At 47.1% G+C, this 19,238-nt stretch overlaps 3 protein-coding genes across 3 annotated transcripts; 1 reads left to right on the forward strand and 2 right to left on the reverse strand.

Moving 5' to 3' along the window:
* Window positions 1-636: 636 nt before the first annotated feature.
* Window positions 637-2,702, reverse strand: Adk3 (Adenosine kinase 3). The gene is made up of 3 exons (XM_001360163.4): window positions 1,967-2,702; window positions 1,734-1,889; window positions 637-1,673 (listed from the first exon to the last, which is right to left on the reverse strand). Exons 1-3 carry the CDS (start codon window positions 2,047-2,049, stop codon window positions 806-808), a joined length of 1,107 nt encoding a protein of 368 aa, XP_001360200.3. The 5' UTR covers window positions 2,050-2,702; the 3' UTR covers window positions 637-805.
* A 3,477-nt stretch (window positions 2,703-6,179) lies between these two features.
* Gadd45 (Growth arrest and DNA damage-inducible 45) lies at window positions 6,180-7,573 on the forward strand. The gene has a single exon (XM_001360164.4). The coding sequence runs from the start codon at window positions 6,536-6,538 to the stop codon at window positions 7,016-7,018; it is 483 nt and encodes a 160-aa protein (XP_001360201.1). The 5' UTR covers window positions 6,180-6,535; the 3' UTR covers window positions 7,019-7,573.
* An 8,709-nt stretch (window positions 7,574-16,282) lies between these two features.
* On the reverse strand, window positions 16,283-18,791 carry LOC4803484 (uncharacterized). The gene has a single exon (XM_033378581.1). It carries the CDS (start codon window positions 18,656-18,658, stop codon window positions 16,523-16,525), a length of 2,136 nt encoding a protein of 711 aa, XP_033234472.1. The 5' UTR covers window positions 18,659-18,791; the 3' UTR covers window positions 16,283-16,522.
* Window positions 18,792-19,238: the final 447 nt, after the last annotated feature.

Genomic DNA, 19,238 nt, shown 5'->3' on the forward strand with positions numbered 1-19,238 from the left:
TGGGGAAATGAGAAAACAATCTTAAAGTCTGAAAGGCTCACTTCATGGGAACCGCTGGCAGCTCCAGCGAGCGGATGAGTAATGCAATCACACTATATGTATTAATGAGGCGATTGAGGTCGAACTGTTACGAATATATTGATCTCTGACTGTAAACTTTCACTTATCTTACGAGGTTTCGGATGCGATTCGATGCCATGCGACGAGTTGCGTTGCATGCCGTTTCGAAACATTGGGACTGCAGCAATCTGTAAACTTATTATCGATAATCAGTACCAGACAGAAAGACTTGTAATGTCTGAACACGCTTTCTCTTAAGTATTTGGGACACTCAATTTCTCGTTTCCATAAATTTAGAAGTCCAACGCATCAGCTGTCTCTAATCTACGCGACAATTTACAACTCAAATAAATGAGCTCTCTGGTAATTCATTGGCTGATAAGATATGAGCAACCATCTGACAGACGTACATAAAATGTTTTATCTCGAACTGCGGCTCACTGATGCTCCCCCTGCGAGTTTTTTGACACTACAAATATTACGAATCTGCGCAGTTCCCCACAAATCCCATTTCTACGGATATAAGTCATGGGTACGTACATCTCTATAAATGGATCACAAGTGCAAGTTTCCTTATCTCGCGTTGGATGCAAAAAATTAAGCTTTTATTAACTCATTAAGGCACTGCTTAGGGGGGAGAGGCAAGAAACTAAGCCTAAAGTCTGTGGAGCATAAAGAGGAATTAACGTACAAACTAAGAGTCTACTTTGGTGCTTGATTGTGCGCTGCCGGAGATTCGATCCGGCTAGGGACTCGGCAGATTGCACCCCACCTGCGTGACCACCTTGGCTGCGACGTCGGTGGCTACACGGATGCTTTCGCCCAGCGAACGCTTCTCCAGCCAGGCGTGAAGGAAGCCGGCGACGAAGGCATCGCCCGCCCCAGTGGCGTCCACCACCTCATCCACCCGCGGAGCCCGGTAGTCTTCAACGGTGATGAGACCGGGCGGACGTAGCTCGTCCACATAGTTGGTGATCACCTGGACGCCGGAGCTGCCTTTGGTGATGAAGATTACTCTGGTGTTGCCGTCCTGCAGCAGTTTCTGGGCCAACTGGTCCACACTCGAGGAGCCGGATGCCCCGGCGAGTTCCTCGAACTCCTGCCTGTTGCCGAAAAGGAAGAAGGCGTGCTGGGCCAGCTTCAGAATGGCCTGTGCGTGCCCCCGGACGATGTAAGGGGCACTGAGATTCAGGGCCAGACGACGTCGATTTCGGACCAGATTCTCCACGATGTAGTCGCACACATCGGCACACTGTGGCACAAAGAAACCCTCGACGTACAGGATCTGCTTGCGCTCGAGGGGGCGCAGGAAGCTCTGCCCCTCGTGGAAGGCCGCCTGGCTCAGTGCATGCACCGAGAACTGGGCGGAGGCGCCAATATTCGCGTAGAGCGTGGGATTGTCCTCGTACATGAGGCACACACACTGGCCCGTGTGCGTCGACTCGATTGTCTGCAGCCGGGCCTCGATGCCCCGCTCCTGGAAGATGAGACGCAGCTCCTCCGCATGCTTGTCCGCGCCCACGGCTCCAAAGAAGGTGGGATCGGTGCCCAGTTGCTTGAGGATTCGAGCTGTGTTGAGGGCCGAGCCACCTGGCTTTGTCAGGCATTGGGAACTGTCGAGAAACGATTTTTTTAAATGATACCCTAAGGATCCCCGGTACAACAGTTCTTACCTCTCGGCAGCTTCTAGGGCCAGTTTGTTGAGTTTCTCCAGCTCCATTTCCCCCTTGGAGCCCAGTTCCAGGTCGTAGCGCTGCAGCAGTTCCGGGTCCTCCAGCTTCACCAAGCGGTCCAGCAAGACATTGCCAAAGCACACCACTTTGCGGGGTCTGAAAGTCGGGAAAACCAACAAGAGATTAGTTGGAGGGGAATTCTCTCGCAGCTTCCCAGAGTGTTTTTCACTTACGTGTGGTAGCAGCCCCCTTGCGTGTCGTCTGATGGGGGACTGCCTCCGAATATTTTCTCATAAAGGTAGCTTAGGTACTGCATTGTTTTCAAAAATTAGCGTGGAGCGGGTACTTTTCGCGATTCTACGTCACATTGATTTACTGGCAGTTCCCGTCTGCTCTATTTGTAGGCAACAGCAGAATCAATAGCGATGCCTGCCCCGAGATTCGTAAACGTAACTTTCGCCGACTCGACCAGCGACCAACGACTGAATGCCGGAGCCGGTTTTGCTCTGAGTTTTTATATCATGCTCGTCGCCGTGTGGGTTTCCCACTTATCCCATTCCCCCGAACATCATTTGAAACCAACTTCAACTTCTTTGTTCACTTTTATACAGAATACTCCACTGTTTTCGCTTTGGATTGCCTGCTCATTTTGTTGCTCGTTTTTAATTTTTCGACTTTTTGTTCTTTTGACTTTGAAAATAAGCTTTTGGCTCTGCGTTGGCGTTGTTTTTTTTTTTTGCCGACTCTGTGGGCCTTGTTGTGTAATGACCCTCCCTGCGGAACTAATTACTCTGCCTCTGCGTGCCTCTGTAGCTTTGAAAGTTCAACTTTAAATGCCATTCTACTGTCGCTAATGACTCTATTTCTTAATTTATGCGGTCAAATTTTGTAGTGCGGATTACATAAAACTTTTGCGCACAAGCATTCGCACTTCGCCAGCCCTGAAATACGTCCAAGAACAGCTGTCTTGCCGGCTTTTGTTCGAGTAAGAGGAAGAGAGAAAGCAAGCAAAAGCTCATTTAGCCGGCAAAACAAACATCTACTTTGAGAAAAAGCTTAACTGCTCTCTGGGAGCAGATTTGTGGTTGAGAGAACGAGCTTTTCTCACTCAGCAGCCAGGGTTTCCACTAGCAGAAAGTGTAACGAAACGGTTAAAGACCGTTGAGTATTTGAAAATCTCCCGAAAAGAAACATTGGAGTGTAACAGGGTAAAACAAATTAAACAAGTTTAAATAAATAAAAGTAAAAAAGTAATGACTCTTAGAAATTTTGAGCAACCAGATATTATGGGATAACTATTTCACAAGCGCTTGGGAATCTAGAAAATTTCACAACAAAATGTTAGATGAGGGAGTATTCTTTAAAATTTTGTTTAACCTGTTGACTAGGTTTCCCAAAATGCTGAAACTCAACAGAAATATTTCACCATTTCAAGAACAGAACAGGCAAAGCTCTCATTACTTTTGAGGGAACCACTCTCGCTCTTGCTTAAGATAAATCTACTCAAAATCGTTTTATAAAACGAAAAGCACCCAACAGAGTTAAAAAAAACCACTGGCTCATTGGATTGGGGCTTTTTCTGAAGAGAATTCTTATGGAGCCGCGGGATTTCCCGCCGCCGTCGATGAAATGGAAATCCCCCAGCATAGACGCTGCATCGCATACATAATTTCAGTGCAGTGCAGTACCAGATGCAGAGTCCAAACTGGTCCGATGGAGCGCCTCGAGGCACCTCGCCCGACCGGCGGGTGCACGTGAGGCGGCAGACGCGAGACAAGACAGGTGACGGTGACTGGCTGCATGTCCGACAGAGTCGGACTTTGGACCGACTTTCAAAGCCGAATGTGGCTCAATGCAGCGGAGTTTTTCAGGGGAATTCTCCAAAACCAGTTCGGTCGTCAAGAGCCCGCAAAGACGCACTCGATTTGGCTCTTTGGCTTTGACTCATTTGGGCTTTGGGCCAGGCCAGATTTAGTGCTGCCGCGACGTGACTCAGCAGTCTGGTATCCGGAGGCATCCCACCACGAGTGGCAGCGATGCCACACAGCCATGCATCGATCACTCTGTAAGCGGACCTCTTGCCCCTGGAATATCACCCGACATCACCCCTGACACCCATGTGCCGCTGGCATGTTGCACACACAATTTTTGGAGTAAATAACCGCTGATGGAGGCCCCTAACCAGGGGTTCATTGTCCACTTTTGAGGCAAATTTGGCGCGCAAATTCTGTGCTGACTCCGCTGTTTAGGCCAGAGAGTCGGTAGTCCCCCGTAGCTCCATTTGGGGTAAGGTAAGGCAAGGTAGCGCCGAGTAAGCAGCGCATATTGTTTATGTTCTGGTGCTCTTGCATAGGTCAGTATTTGGCGGGGGAGGTGGACGAGGGTCCCGGGCACTCCCGGCCACACCCAAAGGGGGTACGGGGGAGGGAAAGTTCACTTTATGCCAAAACAGTTCATTGATTCCATATTTTTTTCAACTTTGTTTTCGCTCAAATTCAAATTACAACTCTTGTTTTTTGGGGGGTTCTGTTTCCAGGAAGTTCATTAAACTCTTGCAGAAATTTTTGCATTATTGTGTGAAATTCAATTTTGATGGGAGAACCATTACTTGGATCAGTACAGTTGTGTCTGAATAAATGGGACTTTGTTGCAAATATCAGTAACATCGGTTTAAGGCGTGTTTAACAATTACAGGTAACGCTTGCCCACAGATTTATGGCCCAAGGAGCCTGGCAACAAGCGAAACGTTTTTAAGCTGTCGACAAACCTACGTTTGTCTCACAGCCTCATAAATCTCATCTGAACGGTACCCTGTAGCACTTAAGTGGTCTGCACTGTCAGCAGTTTATTCAACCCATTTACATGTGTAATAACACATTTATTTATTTATAAATGTATGTATGAGGCTGGCTATTTTTAAAACTTGTTATTCGACACAAGCAAAACAAAACTGTGCAAAAACCCTTCGTCAAGATGAATATGCTTGCCGAATCGAAATAAACCCAACCCCCAACAAAAAAATTAAAAGCTAGCTACAAGTGTCGGCCCAATGGATACACTTACAAGTGATCGATCCTATGTGTATTAGGCGAGACGATTCTCGTGGTTCCATTTTCCCCATTTGAATCACAATTGGTTGGATTATCGACAAGAGGAGCACATTTATACTCGTACATATGCATGGTACATATGTATGTACATACTCGTAAATAATTTATAAAGTACCAAGGCATCACAAGGCTCTGAAACATATCGTTATACCCGTCATAATTCAAGAGTATGCAAATAATTCATTAAAAAGTGCATTAACGGGACCAAGGAATAAGGGGTAGTTGAACCCCCAGGGGTAATGCCTGGGGAACGGTACCAAATGGCGTAGTTTCGTTCCCTCGCAGCGAGGTTCAATTGATAAAAATTCGCGTGAATCTTTATTTAAATTTTCGACACGTTCCCACGTGCTCATTGTACTACAACGCAGAAAAAGATCGAAGCGTCCGACAGGGTGCACAGATATGCGATAAATTGATTAGCAGCTTCCATTGTTCGGGTGAGGTCTCCTCCCATGTTTGTTCCACTGTCTGGTGTGGCCAAAAAAGAGAAAACACCAGTAAAAGAAGGAGAGTGAGGAGGCGTTCCTCTCTCGTCCATTTAGCTGCATTTCGGGCGAAACCAGGACAGAAATAAAATTATCCCGAACTCATTTCGATTTCAATAAGAAAGGTCGTTAATTAATCATGCCTGAAACACCATCATCGCGTTGGCCAAAAGACACTTTTTCCACAGACGTCAGAGGAACGTCAGCATAGGAGGAACCTGTTGATTCGCTTTCTGGCCTGGTGCCAAACTGTTCATGACCAATCCACTAAGTTCCCAGTAAAAACTGTTCATGAAAATTGAGGGAAATCATTTAAGTTTGCCCGAATTTTGCTGACCAACCTTTGTTTCAATCAAAATTGGTTTGGCAAATGGCTTTTTCCGCTGAAAGATAATGAAAAAGAAGACTCTTAAGTTAAGGGAGATCATTTTTACCAGACAGGTGCGTAAATGTGTGTGTGTGTGTGTTTTTGGGGAGCGGAGCGGGAGAGCTTTTGAAGTGCATGACCTCGATGTGTGATCCAAACCGCGACAAACTGCAGTTGCAACCCATGGAAAAAGACGCCAAGACTTGCTAATTGCCCCGAAATTAACGGAAATCTTTTCCCCACCAGCGATAAAATTACCGATTTTGGATGAGCGAAGCAAAAATGGGTGGAGAGAGGCGTTAAGAGAGACTGAGAGACTGCTTGTGTGTGTGTGTGTGTGCGCGACGAGTGAGCCTCCAAAAAGCTCCATGGCTCTCACTCTCCTCTCTGCCGTAACGCTCGTTGGCGCTCTCTCCCGCTCGTTCGTTGCTGATGAAATTCAGTGGGAAACGCACGTTTTGGAGAGGCACTGCTATAAAAGCGCGCGTTCGCCCGGTTGGAGCATTCATTGTGAAATTGCCAATCAAAATTGAAACAGCGGGAAAAAACGGTTGAGAGCGGATCGCAAAGCGTGCCACAGACAAAACGTGAAAAGAATTTCATAATCAAAAGTTAATCCAAACGCTAAAACAAGCAACAGCAAAAACAATAAGTGCGAGCCAGTGACAAGCCAAAAACCAAAAGTCGAAAAGAGACTACTACTAACTGCGAAAAAGCAAACAGCAAAAGCAAAAACCCAAAGTGCAAACAGAGCCAGCAAAAATAGCTCAAGTGCCGCCAAGCCGCAAGATAATTTCACCAGAGCAAGAACTGCAGCAGCCACTGGAATACCTGAGCAACATGGTCGTTGAGGAGAACTGCACAATGCACCACCTGGAAATGGAGCTGGACATGGATCTGCCCATGGAGTGTGCCCCCATTGGGCGCACCGTTAAATCGGCCCTTCTCAGGGCCCAGGACGAGTCTCGTGTGATCGTGGGACTGTCGGCCGCCATCAATGTGCTGTCCAAGTCGCCGGATGGTTCGCTCTTCTGCCTAATGGCAGTGCCCAAGGACGGAGACTCCGCCACCCACATGCACGAGGTGCTGTTGGAGGCCTTCTGCTACGAGAACGACATCTACGTCATTAAGGTGGACGACGCCACCAAGCTGAGCCGCATCCTGGGCCAGGAGACAGTCGAGTCGTGCTGCCTGGTGCAGAAGACCTGGACGGCCGACCAGGACGAGGAGCGCCTCAACAAGGCGGAGAACCAACTTGTTGATTACTGCGAGGCCCATTGGGATGCCCCCAAGCAGCCCACTGTGCAGCTGCCGGCCGTGTAGGCAGTGTGAGCGGGACAGCCACATTATTGAACAGTGAAAACCCCCGATGACAGTGGGGCAATCTTGGTTTAAATTGAGAGAAACTTGCAAGGAGCGAAAGCCAGTAACCAGTTAGAGGTTGATGTACTCCAACGTCTTGGAGAGTTCCCAAGGGAAACCGACGTTTGGGCTGCCACAGCCACATACTTACTTGTACATACACACATATATATATCAGCCGTATACATAGGATATATATATAGTCCTACATAACTGTACAGAGAGGAGGATTGCCGAGCTACTTGCCAGATAATTGGAACTGAAAGGTGACCTTCGATGGGCCGGGTAGAACCTGCCTCTGAACACCCGCGGAAGTCGCTCTCTCAGTCCCTCTTCCCCTGGGCCGCAACAGAAGCGGCAGCGGCAGCAGCAGCAGCAGCAGTAATTTCGCAACACTCATACACTCACACACAAAAGCGCGTGACCAGCTGCCGCTTAAACATACATATGTATACACAAGCAGCCACATACAAATACCTGCACTCAATATATTGCATGAAATTTGTATTTGTTGAATTCGCTCGCTTAAGCGTCGCGAAAATTTATTGGTAATGGCAATAATTCTGTACCACTAATTGTAAAGTAAAGCACATCACATCCGAAAAAATGTAAAAATTAAAGTTTTGTTATGTTAGCTTTTCCGAAGGCAAAGAAGGAAAAACCATTGAAAAAAATACAACAACAAAAAATTGTTATTTAATGTTAAGAAAAAAGTATTAAATTTAAAGATTTTTTGGTAAAGAAAAACCAACTAAATAAAATATTATGTAAAAGCCAAACTCCCCCTCTGTCTTATCATTTATTTGGGTTAAACATTTTAGCAACTTCTCCAGCAATTGACGTCAATAATGGGCAAAGACCTGGTAAATGGAAGTCCCTCATTAATCTGCCTATGAATAAGTCTCTGGGGGTATTCCCCGCAGAGCGTGCCATGCATATGCCGCACCTTATCATACGTATAATTCTTGGAACGCAAGCATTGGCACCATATGACACCAACTGAAATTGGGCACGATTATGGCACTTATTCGACTTTGAGATGCTCTTAAAGGGTCGCTTAGAGATCGCTAACGTTCCATTATGTAACATCAACATGTGTGCAAAGCTTCTGTTCTGTCTATCATGGATTCATTGATATTCTGTTCACTGAGCGATAACAGGTGCGAAAAGACGAAGCTAGCTAATTCGTATTTTAATAATAATCAAACTAATAAGATGGTTAGCTATTTATCTAGTAGATCTGTAGATACATATTTATTATATGTGAACCAATGGACAGTGTATCTTATATACTATTGTGATAGCTTGATATTGAATTTTCTGCTTCTCATGATACCCTATCCCATATACATCATATACATCACATCGCTCATATTCATATATCAGGGGGTATTAAAACCCAACGTGTCTGGCTCTGCGCTCATGGCAATTGAGTTAACTAACCAGACAGACAGATGGATGTTAAGCAGCAGAGACATGTTAATATAATCAATGCCAGACATCGTAAAATGTTAGCTTAATGTACGAGCCCAAAGTAGGAGCCCAGTTGGGGAGGATGGGGCAGATGGAGGCAGGCAGGAAGAGCATGTGAGCAGCTCGTGCCAAAGGGAAAATCACTGGGAAAAAAGTTTGCCACTGATTAGGACGATTAACATGAATTTGAGTGGTCCAGACATAGGTCAGTTAGGCGGAATGTCTGAGCACGATTTATTCGGGTAGTATTTGGGTTTCTATCCAACATTTCCCTGTATGTGGCAGTTTCAATACTGAAAGTACTTTGCATAAGCGTGGATCTAAGAATATAGGGGAACTTACTTGGCAATTATTTGAATGTGCTTTTAGGTCAACTAATATTAGCCAGATCTGTTTACTATACAAGCCGATCCGATCCGCACTTAATCATCGGCTGTACTTTACCCCAAAGTCGGATTTGGTGAATTCCAAATCGTGAATTCCGAAGAACAAGCTGCGAACCGATCCACTCCATTGCCATGTAGTGATTCCGGCCAAGTCATGCCGGGTTGAGTAATGGGCCATGCGGCCATTGACTGAACAATTGGAGTTGTGTGCTCCGGTACGATACCGATACTTTCCCCCACATACTATAAGCGAGTACACACATTCTCTGGAAACGGGGAAGTTCAGTTCCCCAGCCCCAATGGCGACAGTGGGGGGCTGCTGCTGCTGCTGCTGTTATGCAAATTGGATCGGCAAGCTTTGCACTCTGTTGGCCAGACCAGCCGGGCTTCGTCTGTGTTTGCCGATATACGGAACCGAGCTAGGAGCGTGACTAGGCGAGATTTTTCTGAAGGCAGACGGGACTTGGAGCAACCCCATCTCAGAGTGCAAATTTCAAAGATTCACCTCCAGCGGCGATGTCGTCGAAGGTAAATGATTCACAGCGAACGAACGGTTTGGCGGTGCCAGCCCCTCTCGGCAAGAAATTAGCATAATTCTCAATGCAAAGCGTACGTCAAATACCGGCTCGGAATACCCATAGATACCCACAGCTCAGAATACCCCATACACTCAGACGAATCGAACTCGATTTACAACCACCAGTTGACTGTTGGTCGAGCAAACTAGTTTTGAATTCGTGCGACAATGCCGCTGTTTTCTCAGCTGTTCAGCTGTACATGTGATTGTCATGAGCGCGTGCTGTGGGGTCTGTCCCCCACATCGAACACCAGGCTAGTACCTGCACCACCCCACCTATGTATAGCACCTGCAGTTCAGGGCTGTGTGGCGTGTCTACAGTGGCCAGACCTCAGCCTCAGCCTCAGCCGAAAAATTTCTGCATAATTCTAATTCAAAGACAGTTTTTGACAGACTTGTTTGCTTGCTAGTATTTGTTTTAAACACGAAAATACAAAATATTATTATTATTTATTGTTATTGTTACGCTGAATCTGCGATTCCGGTGAAAAACAAGCAATTCTTTGCTCTGCGGTTTTCCCCGCAAATCCCTATATGGATTTATATGGAAAGCAAAGCGAGAGCTGAGCTGCTTATCAATGCAGGGGATTATGCGACAGCGTAGAATTATCAGTCGGGACTTACGCAGAAAATATTACTACTGCGCATGGGGCATGGCTGTGGCGGTGGCTGTGGCGGTGGCTGTGGCGGTGGCTGTGGCAGTGGCGGCACGAAGCGTGCTCGGTGGGACGCTGAATTTCCCAGCCCCCGATAGTGAACCACTGAAAGTGAAACAGACGCAGTTCCCACTGATAATGGATCAGAATTTCCATTATTTGGGCTAATCAAATGGTTCGATATTTGTTTACTACAGTTCACTCCTCTTCCCAAAGGTATGAACTTTTCCATTGTTGTTCCTTCAATTTGATTGATTAGATACTTCTTCCACCTCCCGCCCTCATAGCAGCTTAGAAACTTAGAAAAACAAGCATCTTGCGCACTTTGTTATGAATGAATTTTGCCGCTTGAAAACTGGTTTTTACCGGGGGAAATTTTACAAATATACCCCACTTGGCGTTTGGTTTGGGGTATACCAGCCAATGTTGTAACGAGTCAAATTAAAACTTGTAACCGGTACTTGGAACATTACAGCCATTATACAATGTGTGCTTTGACACGCGAAATCTGTGTGGAAATAGCAGATCATACGAGTGTTAAGCATGAGTTCGCACAATACTCGTTCACTACTCCGCTCCCCTCCTGATAAGAAGTTTGCAGCCTCGTTTCGCCGCGATTCTAATCATTTTTATGTAATTGAAATTTATTGAAATTTAAATATTTACTTTCGCCCGCTGGGGCACGTGCTGGACAAATGAGATTCGTTTCTTGGCTGCGTTCCAGAAAAAGCAAAACAAATAAAACTGTTGTCTATAAACAGTTCATTAATGGCATTAAGCAAAGAGAAATTAAAGAAAACATAATAAAAACCCCCTGCCCACAAACGTCCTGCAAAGTGCGCCTCAGATATCCCTGTGACCCGTTTCAGCTCATATCACAGTGTAAACCGGCTCTGTCTGGTATACCATCCGTAACAGAAGAAGAGCAAATTTGGCACTTTGGTGGGGAAGAGTAATCGGAAAGTCAAACATTTATAGTTCATGCCATTGTGCGGCCCATATAACAGTCAAATAACGGATCGAAGGTAAAACGCAATTGCACTTGTTACAGTAGTAGGTTAAATATTTGCACAAACAAACATCCAGGGCGAAATTAGCGCCACATTAATAATTGAGAGAGGAATAGACAGGCACTCTCTTCAAACTTCACAAAGAGCGAGTGAATGCAAGTGCGTCTGTGTGCGTATGCTGCGAGAGGAGGCACTTAACGGAAGGGCGTTGAATTTCACAAGAACACAGACGAACATGGTATATTTTTGCAAGGTGTGGCCAGGTAGAGCACTAGGCGCTAGTTCAGAGCTGAGCAGTGGAAAAACTTTTCTGAGCTTCCAGCTTACAGATCAAAGATACGAAATACCTATTGAATAAATGCATTCTGTTCACGTTCTTATAATTCGAAACGAATATAAGCAGTAAAATACAAGCAAGCAAAACATGTGAGCTATGAGCTGGAATGCCTCACCCTGCAAAAATACAACTTGATCTTTACCACGATTGCTCTCCCACTCTCCCGACGTCTGATTTCACTCTTTCTTGTCTGCTTGAAAAGCGTGCCGAGCAAAGTCAACCACTGATAAGATTACTGGCGATTGGGGAGGGGATTGCCTCCTCTCCTCTTCCTCCCTTCCTTCTACTCCTCCTGAGCCTCATCCGACTGACTGACTGATTGGGGCTGCAGGGCTGGGTGGTCGTGGTCACGGGCAAGTTCACAAGGTGCTTCACGCCTCGGCCAGCGACATGTTCGAGCACGTTTGCACGAAAGATGTGCCGTCGATCAGAACACAGTTATGTACATACATATATTAAATATTTAACGATTTTTAGGGCACATGTTCGCCACCAGCGTCTTGGCTGCTTACGCAAATCGAAAGACAGCTCCGGTAATCCAGAGCACAGCGTGTCGCCCACCGTGTACCGTTATGCAAGTGAGAGTGAGCCAGCGCGACGTAGCGAGCAGGCGCACCACCCACCCAGCACCCATTGCCACCCACCAAACAGCTGCTGCAATCGAAGCACAAGCAGCCGCAGCCGCAGCAGAGCAGCGACAACTGCGTCAATGTCATAAAACTTTCTCACGTAAGTCAAAGTCAGAGTCAGGGCCTGGAGAGTACCGCTACACGTAGTATGTACATACATATGTAGTATCTTGTCGGCCGAATCTCGGCTTATCCTTTGTTGAAGCCTCCACCACCAACACCCCCAACCCAACACACGCCTGAAAAAACATTGAGTGTATAAATACGAGTTTTATGGCAGCGTAAAAAATGATTTTTTACGATCTGGAGGGGACATAATGAAGTTATCGAAAGATCAGACCAGATCACCAATGTGGCAAACAAAAAACATTCAAAAGGGAAATGTACATTTCAAACATTATTACGAGCAAATCGCTTACTTAACCCAAGAACAACGAAGGAAGAACCAGAAGCGTCAATCCCCCTTCCTTGGACAACGCAACTGCAAGAAGTTATATAAATTATGCGCGTATGTAGATACAGATACAGATGTATATCATTTCTTCTTTGCCCACACGCACCCGTGACGAAAGCAAATGTCTCTGTGACGTCAATACGAGCGCCTACGAAATATCACATGTGTTCTGGGGGCGGATTTTCTTTGGTTTTGGTTTTGTTTTTGGAGGTACTCCTACTTTTTGCAGCAGTACTATCCACTGGGAATATTGTTTTGAAAATCGTTTTCCACGTAAAACACATAATTTTCAACATAATTATGTAGCACGTGAGGAGAAGGAGTACAGCTCCAAGAGCATTTCACATCGAACTTTTCGCAGCATTAAAGATCTAGGATAAAAATTAAATTAGATTGGAATCTTTAACCCAGACTCCCTCTCGGGATAGAGCTTTTGGGACTTGGTGTTCCATTAGTACAGAACTACCATCAACAAGCCAGCCAGAACCCGAGAGCTGAAACGCTTTCATATGTACATAAAATGTTTTGGAGACCAAAATTAGGAAATTATCGCAAAACGTGATAATCATAAACGCGTGACTATCATATCACGTTTCGGCTTTCATAATAATGCGACCAGAAATTGTTCGACCTGGTAACAAATCGAATTGTGTATCATTGCTGGCTATATTGAGGAAGGAAGTAACAATAAAACAATTGGCCATATGGAGCACCATACTAATTTTAGCCCTCAATCGGTGCTATTGTTTCTGGGAAAGAAATTACATTCACTGCTCCACTGAACTATAAATAAATTCACAAACAAATTGATCATTAAACGTGGCGAAATGCTCGTACTTCATCTTTATCTAATCGGAATCAGAATCAGAGTCAGACGAACTCAATAGAAATTATATGTAGTATAGCTAACCCTGAGGCATGCGAAAAAAAAACAACATTCAAGGAGAACCATTCTTTCCGCCATGGAGACCCACTTTCTCGTAGATAAGAGGGGCAGAGCGTTATCACTAATCACTGGCCCCACACAATGTTTGCATTGGGCTCTACTACTAGGAGGGGGTTCAGTTAGGGATAGCAACCCGTTGCTGTGGGACTGATGGCCACCAACTTGACATTGTCTTTCTCATTACCGTCTGCGTCGCATTAACATCAACACAAAAACAAAAATAGCCCGGGAAATGTTAAAAATAACCTGTCCGTTGCTAAAAATATCAACGATAACATACTATAATAACAACGAAAGCAAATATTCTGCATAAATATCAAAGTAAATACTTGACTGTTGCAAATTTTGTATCAGCAAATTCGTTCTTGTTCGTTTCTGGGTTTTCTTATTGTGGTTCTTATCAGTAGTTCCGGAGAAAAACAAAATACCAAGTGACAAAAGCACAGACTGCGGCTACGACTGCGACTGGGAATGGGAATGGGACAGAAAGTGCCGTTGTTTGCCTGGCACTTAAGAGCTCTGCTCCGATGGAGGGAACTCCCCCACTGGCATTGCCTTTTACGGCCAAGATAGCAAGCCGAAAACTGGGAGTTCAATATTTATGGTCCGTCGCGTTAATTGTATAAAGCGATTCGAGTGCGATTTCTGGCTAAATGGAGTATGACAACTGGCGCCCGAATAATATATGGCTTGGTCTGGAGGGGAAAATCCACTGGAAACAGGAAAGTTTTTAGAAGAATACATCTTCAGATGATAATACGAACCATAGAGAAAGAAATTACGATTCCAAGTAAACTAACACCTCGAAACAGAAAAATTCCCTTGTTATTTTAAGTAAATATTACTTTCTAGCCATAAATATCGTTCAATAGTTCGAAGAATTATAGATTATGAGTGGGAAAATGTAATTTAACTTAAAGAAATCCCCTCAAATATATTTATTTGTTCTAGAGATTCTTTTCCCACATTTTGTTGGACAGAAATGCCAGAAATATTTCCTTTTTCTGCGAATTCGATTCGAAAGGTGATTTTGCCAATCACTTCCCCGTACATTGTTCCATTGTGGGGCTGCTGTGTACTCGAAATGTAAACACAAGATCGAAAATTGGCGGAGCGGTTTCGCCGGTCTCTATAAATATATACATAGATACAATTCGCACCCAAAAGAAACTGCGCACTTGGCCCGGCATGGAATGCCCCAAATCCCATTGAACAAGGCCGAATTGGGAGCTAATCAAAGGCCCTCGCATAACCCCATTGTCTGACGATGTCGGGCGATGTCTGGCTGTGGCAAAACCGAAAGTTGCATCAGCCATATCACATCCCAGTATGGGTTCAATCAGTGGGATTGATTCGATTACGGACAGATAACGTTTTGTGGGGGGTGGCAGAGAACTCAAACCGAGCCGAAATCACCTGAATCCAAGGTAGACTTTGTACCCTGACAGGCATTCATCATGAGACTTCAGCAATCTCTCCCAGCCCCCGCGTGATTCATGCCGATGAACTTTGGTCTTAGAAGACGCAGAACTATCGCTATTTCCTGACAAGTTCCTCTGTAACCTGTACCTTATCTACATGCTGTCACATGCTGTGCTCTCTGCATCCGCCCAATCGTCGTATCTTCGTATGATCGTATTGCTCTTGGCCATATATGGCAGTTTGTAGAACATCTTTCATTAGTCACTTTCCCTGCACTTTGCTGTTATTACTCATACGCCACGCAATCGTTAGGGAAATCTTATCAAGGCAGGGCACACGGTAGGCAGCAGGCAGCAAGCAGCAGGTAGCATGTAGCCGGTAGCAGGGGTATGTAGGCAGACAGCCAACGGTAATTTCATCAATTCCACCGGCGATTAACGGTTCGGTTCGTTTTGTGCTAGGTCAGTGTAGAGCAGAGCAGAGCAGAGCAGAGCAGAGCAGAACACAACTGGGGATGGGGATTCGATGCAAAGTGGATTCCGTTCTGTATAAATTTGTTCAACATTTTAATACCCGCTACTTGCTGAACACAAGGCTATATTGCGGGCGAACGAGTATATGTAACAGACCCATAATCCATATCAGGGACATCCGCTGGATCGGTCTAGACTCTAGATACATCCGTCTGTCTGTCTGTCCGGTATGGCGGTATAAACAACTAGATCTTTGGGAGACTTTAACAGCTAGCGATACCAAATTTGGTATGTAGATTTTTCGCCTGAAAGCCAAGTAGATCAAGTTTATATTAAAATTGATCGACCCCTTTGCCTCTCTCCCATGTAAATCGAATAAATGTGAATAATAAAATAACAGCCCCATTTTCCAAGGTGTAGCATTATAATTTGGAACATTCGCATGAATAATGCCGATCTGGCCTAGTTTCCGATTTCCTTACAATCCCCTCTTGTGCATTATTATAGCCGAAATCAGATCATCTTTGATCCGTAGGCCTCTGGGTCTGTGTCTGTGTTTGGTGCCAGGGCAAGAGGTATCCTACGGTTCCAGCACCATCACGTCATGTACCGTTCGAACTTGTTACATATGCGTCAAGTGCGGAGCAGAGATTGATCCGGTGCGGACTCGATCAGATCAGATAACATCTTCATCTGTGCCAGTTTACGGCGTAATTTGAGCATTTTATGCGCATTCCTAATCGATCGTCCGACAATCTGGCGACTCGAAATTGAAATGAGTACACTCGTAACTGTAAAATCAGGCATTCCATTTCCTTTGTAGCTCCACCCCTGACGCCCCGCAAGATGATTGGATTTACGGTTCACGTCTCGTTTTTGCGTTGTATATCAACTGAATGCATTTCGAATTGGGAGCTTAAGCTATGCAGGTGTACGAGTATGAGTATGAGGGTGTGGGTGTGGGTGTGGGTGTCAGTGTGAGTGTGAATAATGGGTTTTACTGTTAGTGCGAATATCGTGGGTGTCTTGGTTATCCTAAGGGCAATGCAAGTGAATCGAATTGGATGGTTGGTAGGGGGTCTCTTAAGGATCATCTCGCTTCTCAGTGGTCACAGTCGGGGTTCCAGGGATTCCCCAGATTAGCCAGACGCAGCTGCTCCAGCGCTATCTCATGGGCACGCAGGTGTTCCCGGGTGGCCAGCTCCAGTTCGCTGGCTCCAGTACTCGCGATAGGAATCGAGGAGGATGGGAGGACCTGGAGTGGCTGCTGTAACTGTTCGGTGTAGCGAACCAGGAAAGGATTTCCCAGTCCCTTGTCCGTATAGACAATCGATGGACCACTGATTGGTGCCGTGGAGCTCTGGATGGCATTGGGCTGATTCGTATGGATGCGCAGGAAGAATCCGTTCTGGACCGACTGCTGCTGGCTGATGGTCTGTCCTTGCGGCTGTGCTGGAGCAGGAGCTGGCTGGGAGGCCAGGATCTTGATGTTACCCTGCGCGGCATCGGCACCGGCACCGACATTCAGGAAGATGGGAAGGGAGCTGTCGGCGGGAGTCTCCGTCTCATAGTTGGTGCTTTTCAGCTCCTGCTGCTCGGCCTCCCGCTCGGAGTACAGCCGCTGGCGGTCTTCTTCCTCGATCTTGAGACGTTCGGTCTCGAGGAGGCGCGTCTCCTGGATGAGGCGTTCCTGTTCCCGCAACTGCTCCAGTGCAGCCTCCTTCTGCTCCATCTCTTGCCGCTCCTTTTCCCGCAGCTTCTCGTTGTCCCGCTCGCGCTCCTCGAGGCGAATCAGGTCCTCGATATCGGCCACTTTGTCCTCGGCCTTCAGCTTGGCCTGGCCAAGCAGGATGAGGTGCTGCTCGCGGGCCCGAATAACTTCGGGAGTGTCCTGGATTGGCTGGGGTCCCTGGACGAGGCCAGCCTTCAAATTTGGCAAAGGAGCAAAGGGCGCAATCGGTATCAGCGGCTGCTGCTGAACATCAATGGGTTGTCTGAGAATGGCCTCGTTGAACTGCTTGAGATGCTCTTCCCGGGCCAACTTTACCTCCGGAGTCTCCTCCACAGGTTGAGGTGACTGAATGGTCTTAATGCTGGCATGGGAAGGAGTGAAAAGATTCTGCTGCAGTACTGGTGTGGTCTTAAGAATGGGTTCATCGGCAGGTTGGCGGAGCAGAGCTTCGTTGAACTGCTTGAGATGCTCTTCCCGGGCCAGCTTCACCTCCTGGGTCTCCTCCACGGGTTGTGGGACCTGCTGATCCCCATAGGTTACTGTCTTGATAGTGGCCTGAGGATAGGTGGCGATGGGTTGCGGCTGCTGAATGCCAGGAATGGTCTTGAGTATGGGAGTCTCGGGCGCAGGGGCAGGTTGACGGAGCAGGGCCTCGTTGAACTGCTTGAGATGCTCCTCGCGGGCCAGCTTCACCTCTGTGGTTTCCTCCACAGGATGGGGTGCCTCATTGGTGGGGCCAGTGTATACGGGAGTCGTAGCAGCCTTCAACAGGAACGGGTTCTGCGGACTAGGAGCAAACTGTCCATAGGAGTGCGTCTGCGGTGTCTCAATGGTCTTCGTGGCCACCAGAGGGTTGGAGCTCTTGATCTGGTACTGTTGCTGCTGGCCGTAGATCACTGGGATCGCCTCCTTTTGGGCAGTCTTCACCTGGACGATGTTCTCTTGGGGCTTGAAGTCTGTGTAGTGACCCATAATCTGCTGTGCCTGTTCTGCGCGCAGTACCTCCAGCCGCGCTTCGTTCCAGATACGCAACTGCTCGTCACGGGCACGCTGTACCTCCGGACTGAGACCAGGCACTGCATCAAAGGCCGAGAACTTGACGATCTGCTCGAGGGGCTCGAACTGGGCCATCATTTGGGGCGAGGGCTTCAGTCCCTGGGCGCGCAGGCGCTCCAGTTCGAGACGCATGACGTTGTAGCGCTGCTCGCACCAGGCCCGAAAGAGGGCAGTGTCCTGCTGCTCTTCCGCCAGGCCAGATCGCAAAAGGCTGGGGCTGGCACGGATGCCGTGCAGCGGCTCGGGATAGTTGTAGGCCAGCAGGCGCTCCGCTCCCGTGCCGTCCAGATAGCGGACATAGCCCTGGGCTAGGCCACTTGCCACGGGAAACTCGCCACGGGACGGTGCATAGGCCACCAGCTGAGGATGTGGCTGGGGTTGGATGGTTCTCACCACGGAGAAGGCCTGGACGGAGCCCAGGGCCAGCAGGCCGAGTACGAACAAACGCATCTTGCTCTTGGATTCACTGGGTTCCCAATCAAGGGGATTAGTGACTAGTAGGACTTTTGGGTGCTCCTGGGGCTGCTCCAAAACTTCGCTACTACTTCTGACTACTTCTGCCGGGTTCGGGGGAAGACTGATGCCGTTCTGGCTGAGAGAGGAGGGCTTTTATAGCCACTCCGAGTTCGGCTCAGAGTGGAAAAGAACCGCAAGCCGAGACTGGTTGTGGATGTCCTTGGGAGTGCGCCACCGCCAGATACAGGATGTGTCAATAAATATTCTGTTGCCCCAGGTCGCTGGCGTGTCTCTGGGATTCTTGACTCTTCTTTTATCTCAAACTTAATTGGTCAGAGCCAGAAAGCGTCTGTTACCTGCTCCGTTCCCGTTCCTATCCCAGGACCAGACTTCGTTTCGCGTCTTCCGTTATGTGGCTTGGTTGGGCCCCTCGTTCAAGGTTAGACCTGTTTTATTTTTAGCCCTGGCTGCTGGGAATTTATAGCCAAGTCCTACCCAAGTGAAGGGCCTTTTAGCCAAGTCCACTGGTCACGCGATCGCCTATCGATTGATCAATGACAGAAGCTATATGTAT

The sequence above is a fragment of the Drosophila pseudoobscura genome, chromosome 3 (genome assembly GCF_009870125.1).
Source record: "Drosophila pseudoobscura strain MV-25-SWS-2005 chromosome 3, UCI_Dpse_MV25, whole genome shotgun sequence".
In the NCBI taxonomy this organism is placed as follows: Eukaryota; Metazoa; Arthropoda; class Insecta; order Diptera; family Drosophilidae; genus Drosophila; species Drosophila pseudoobscura.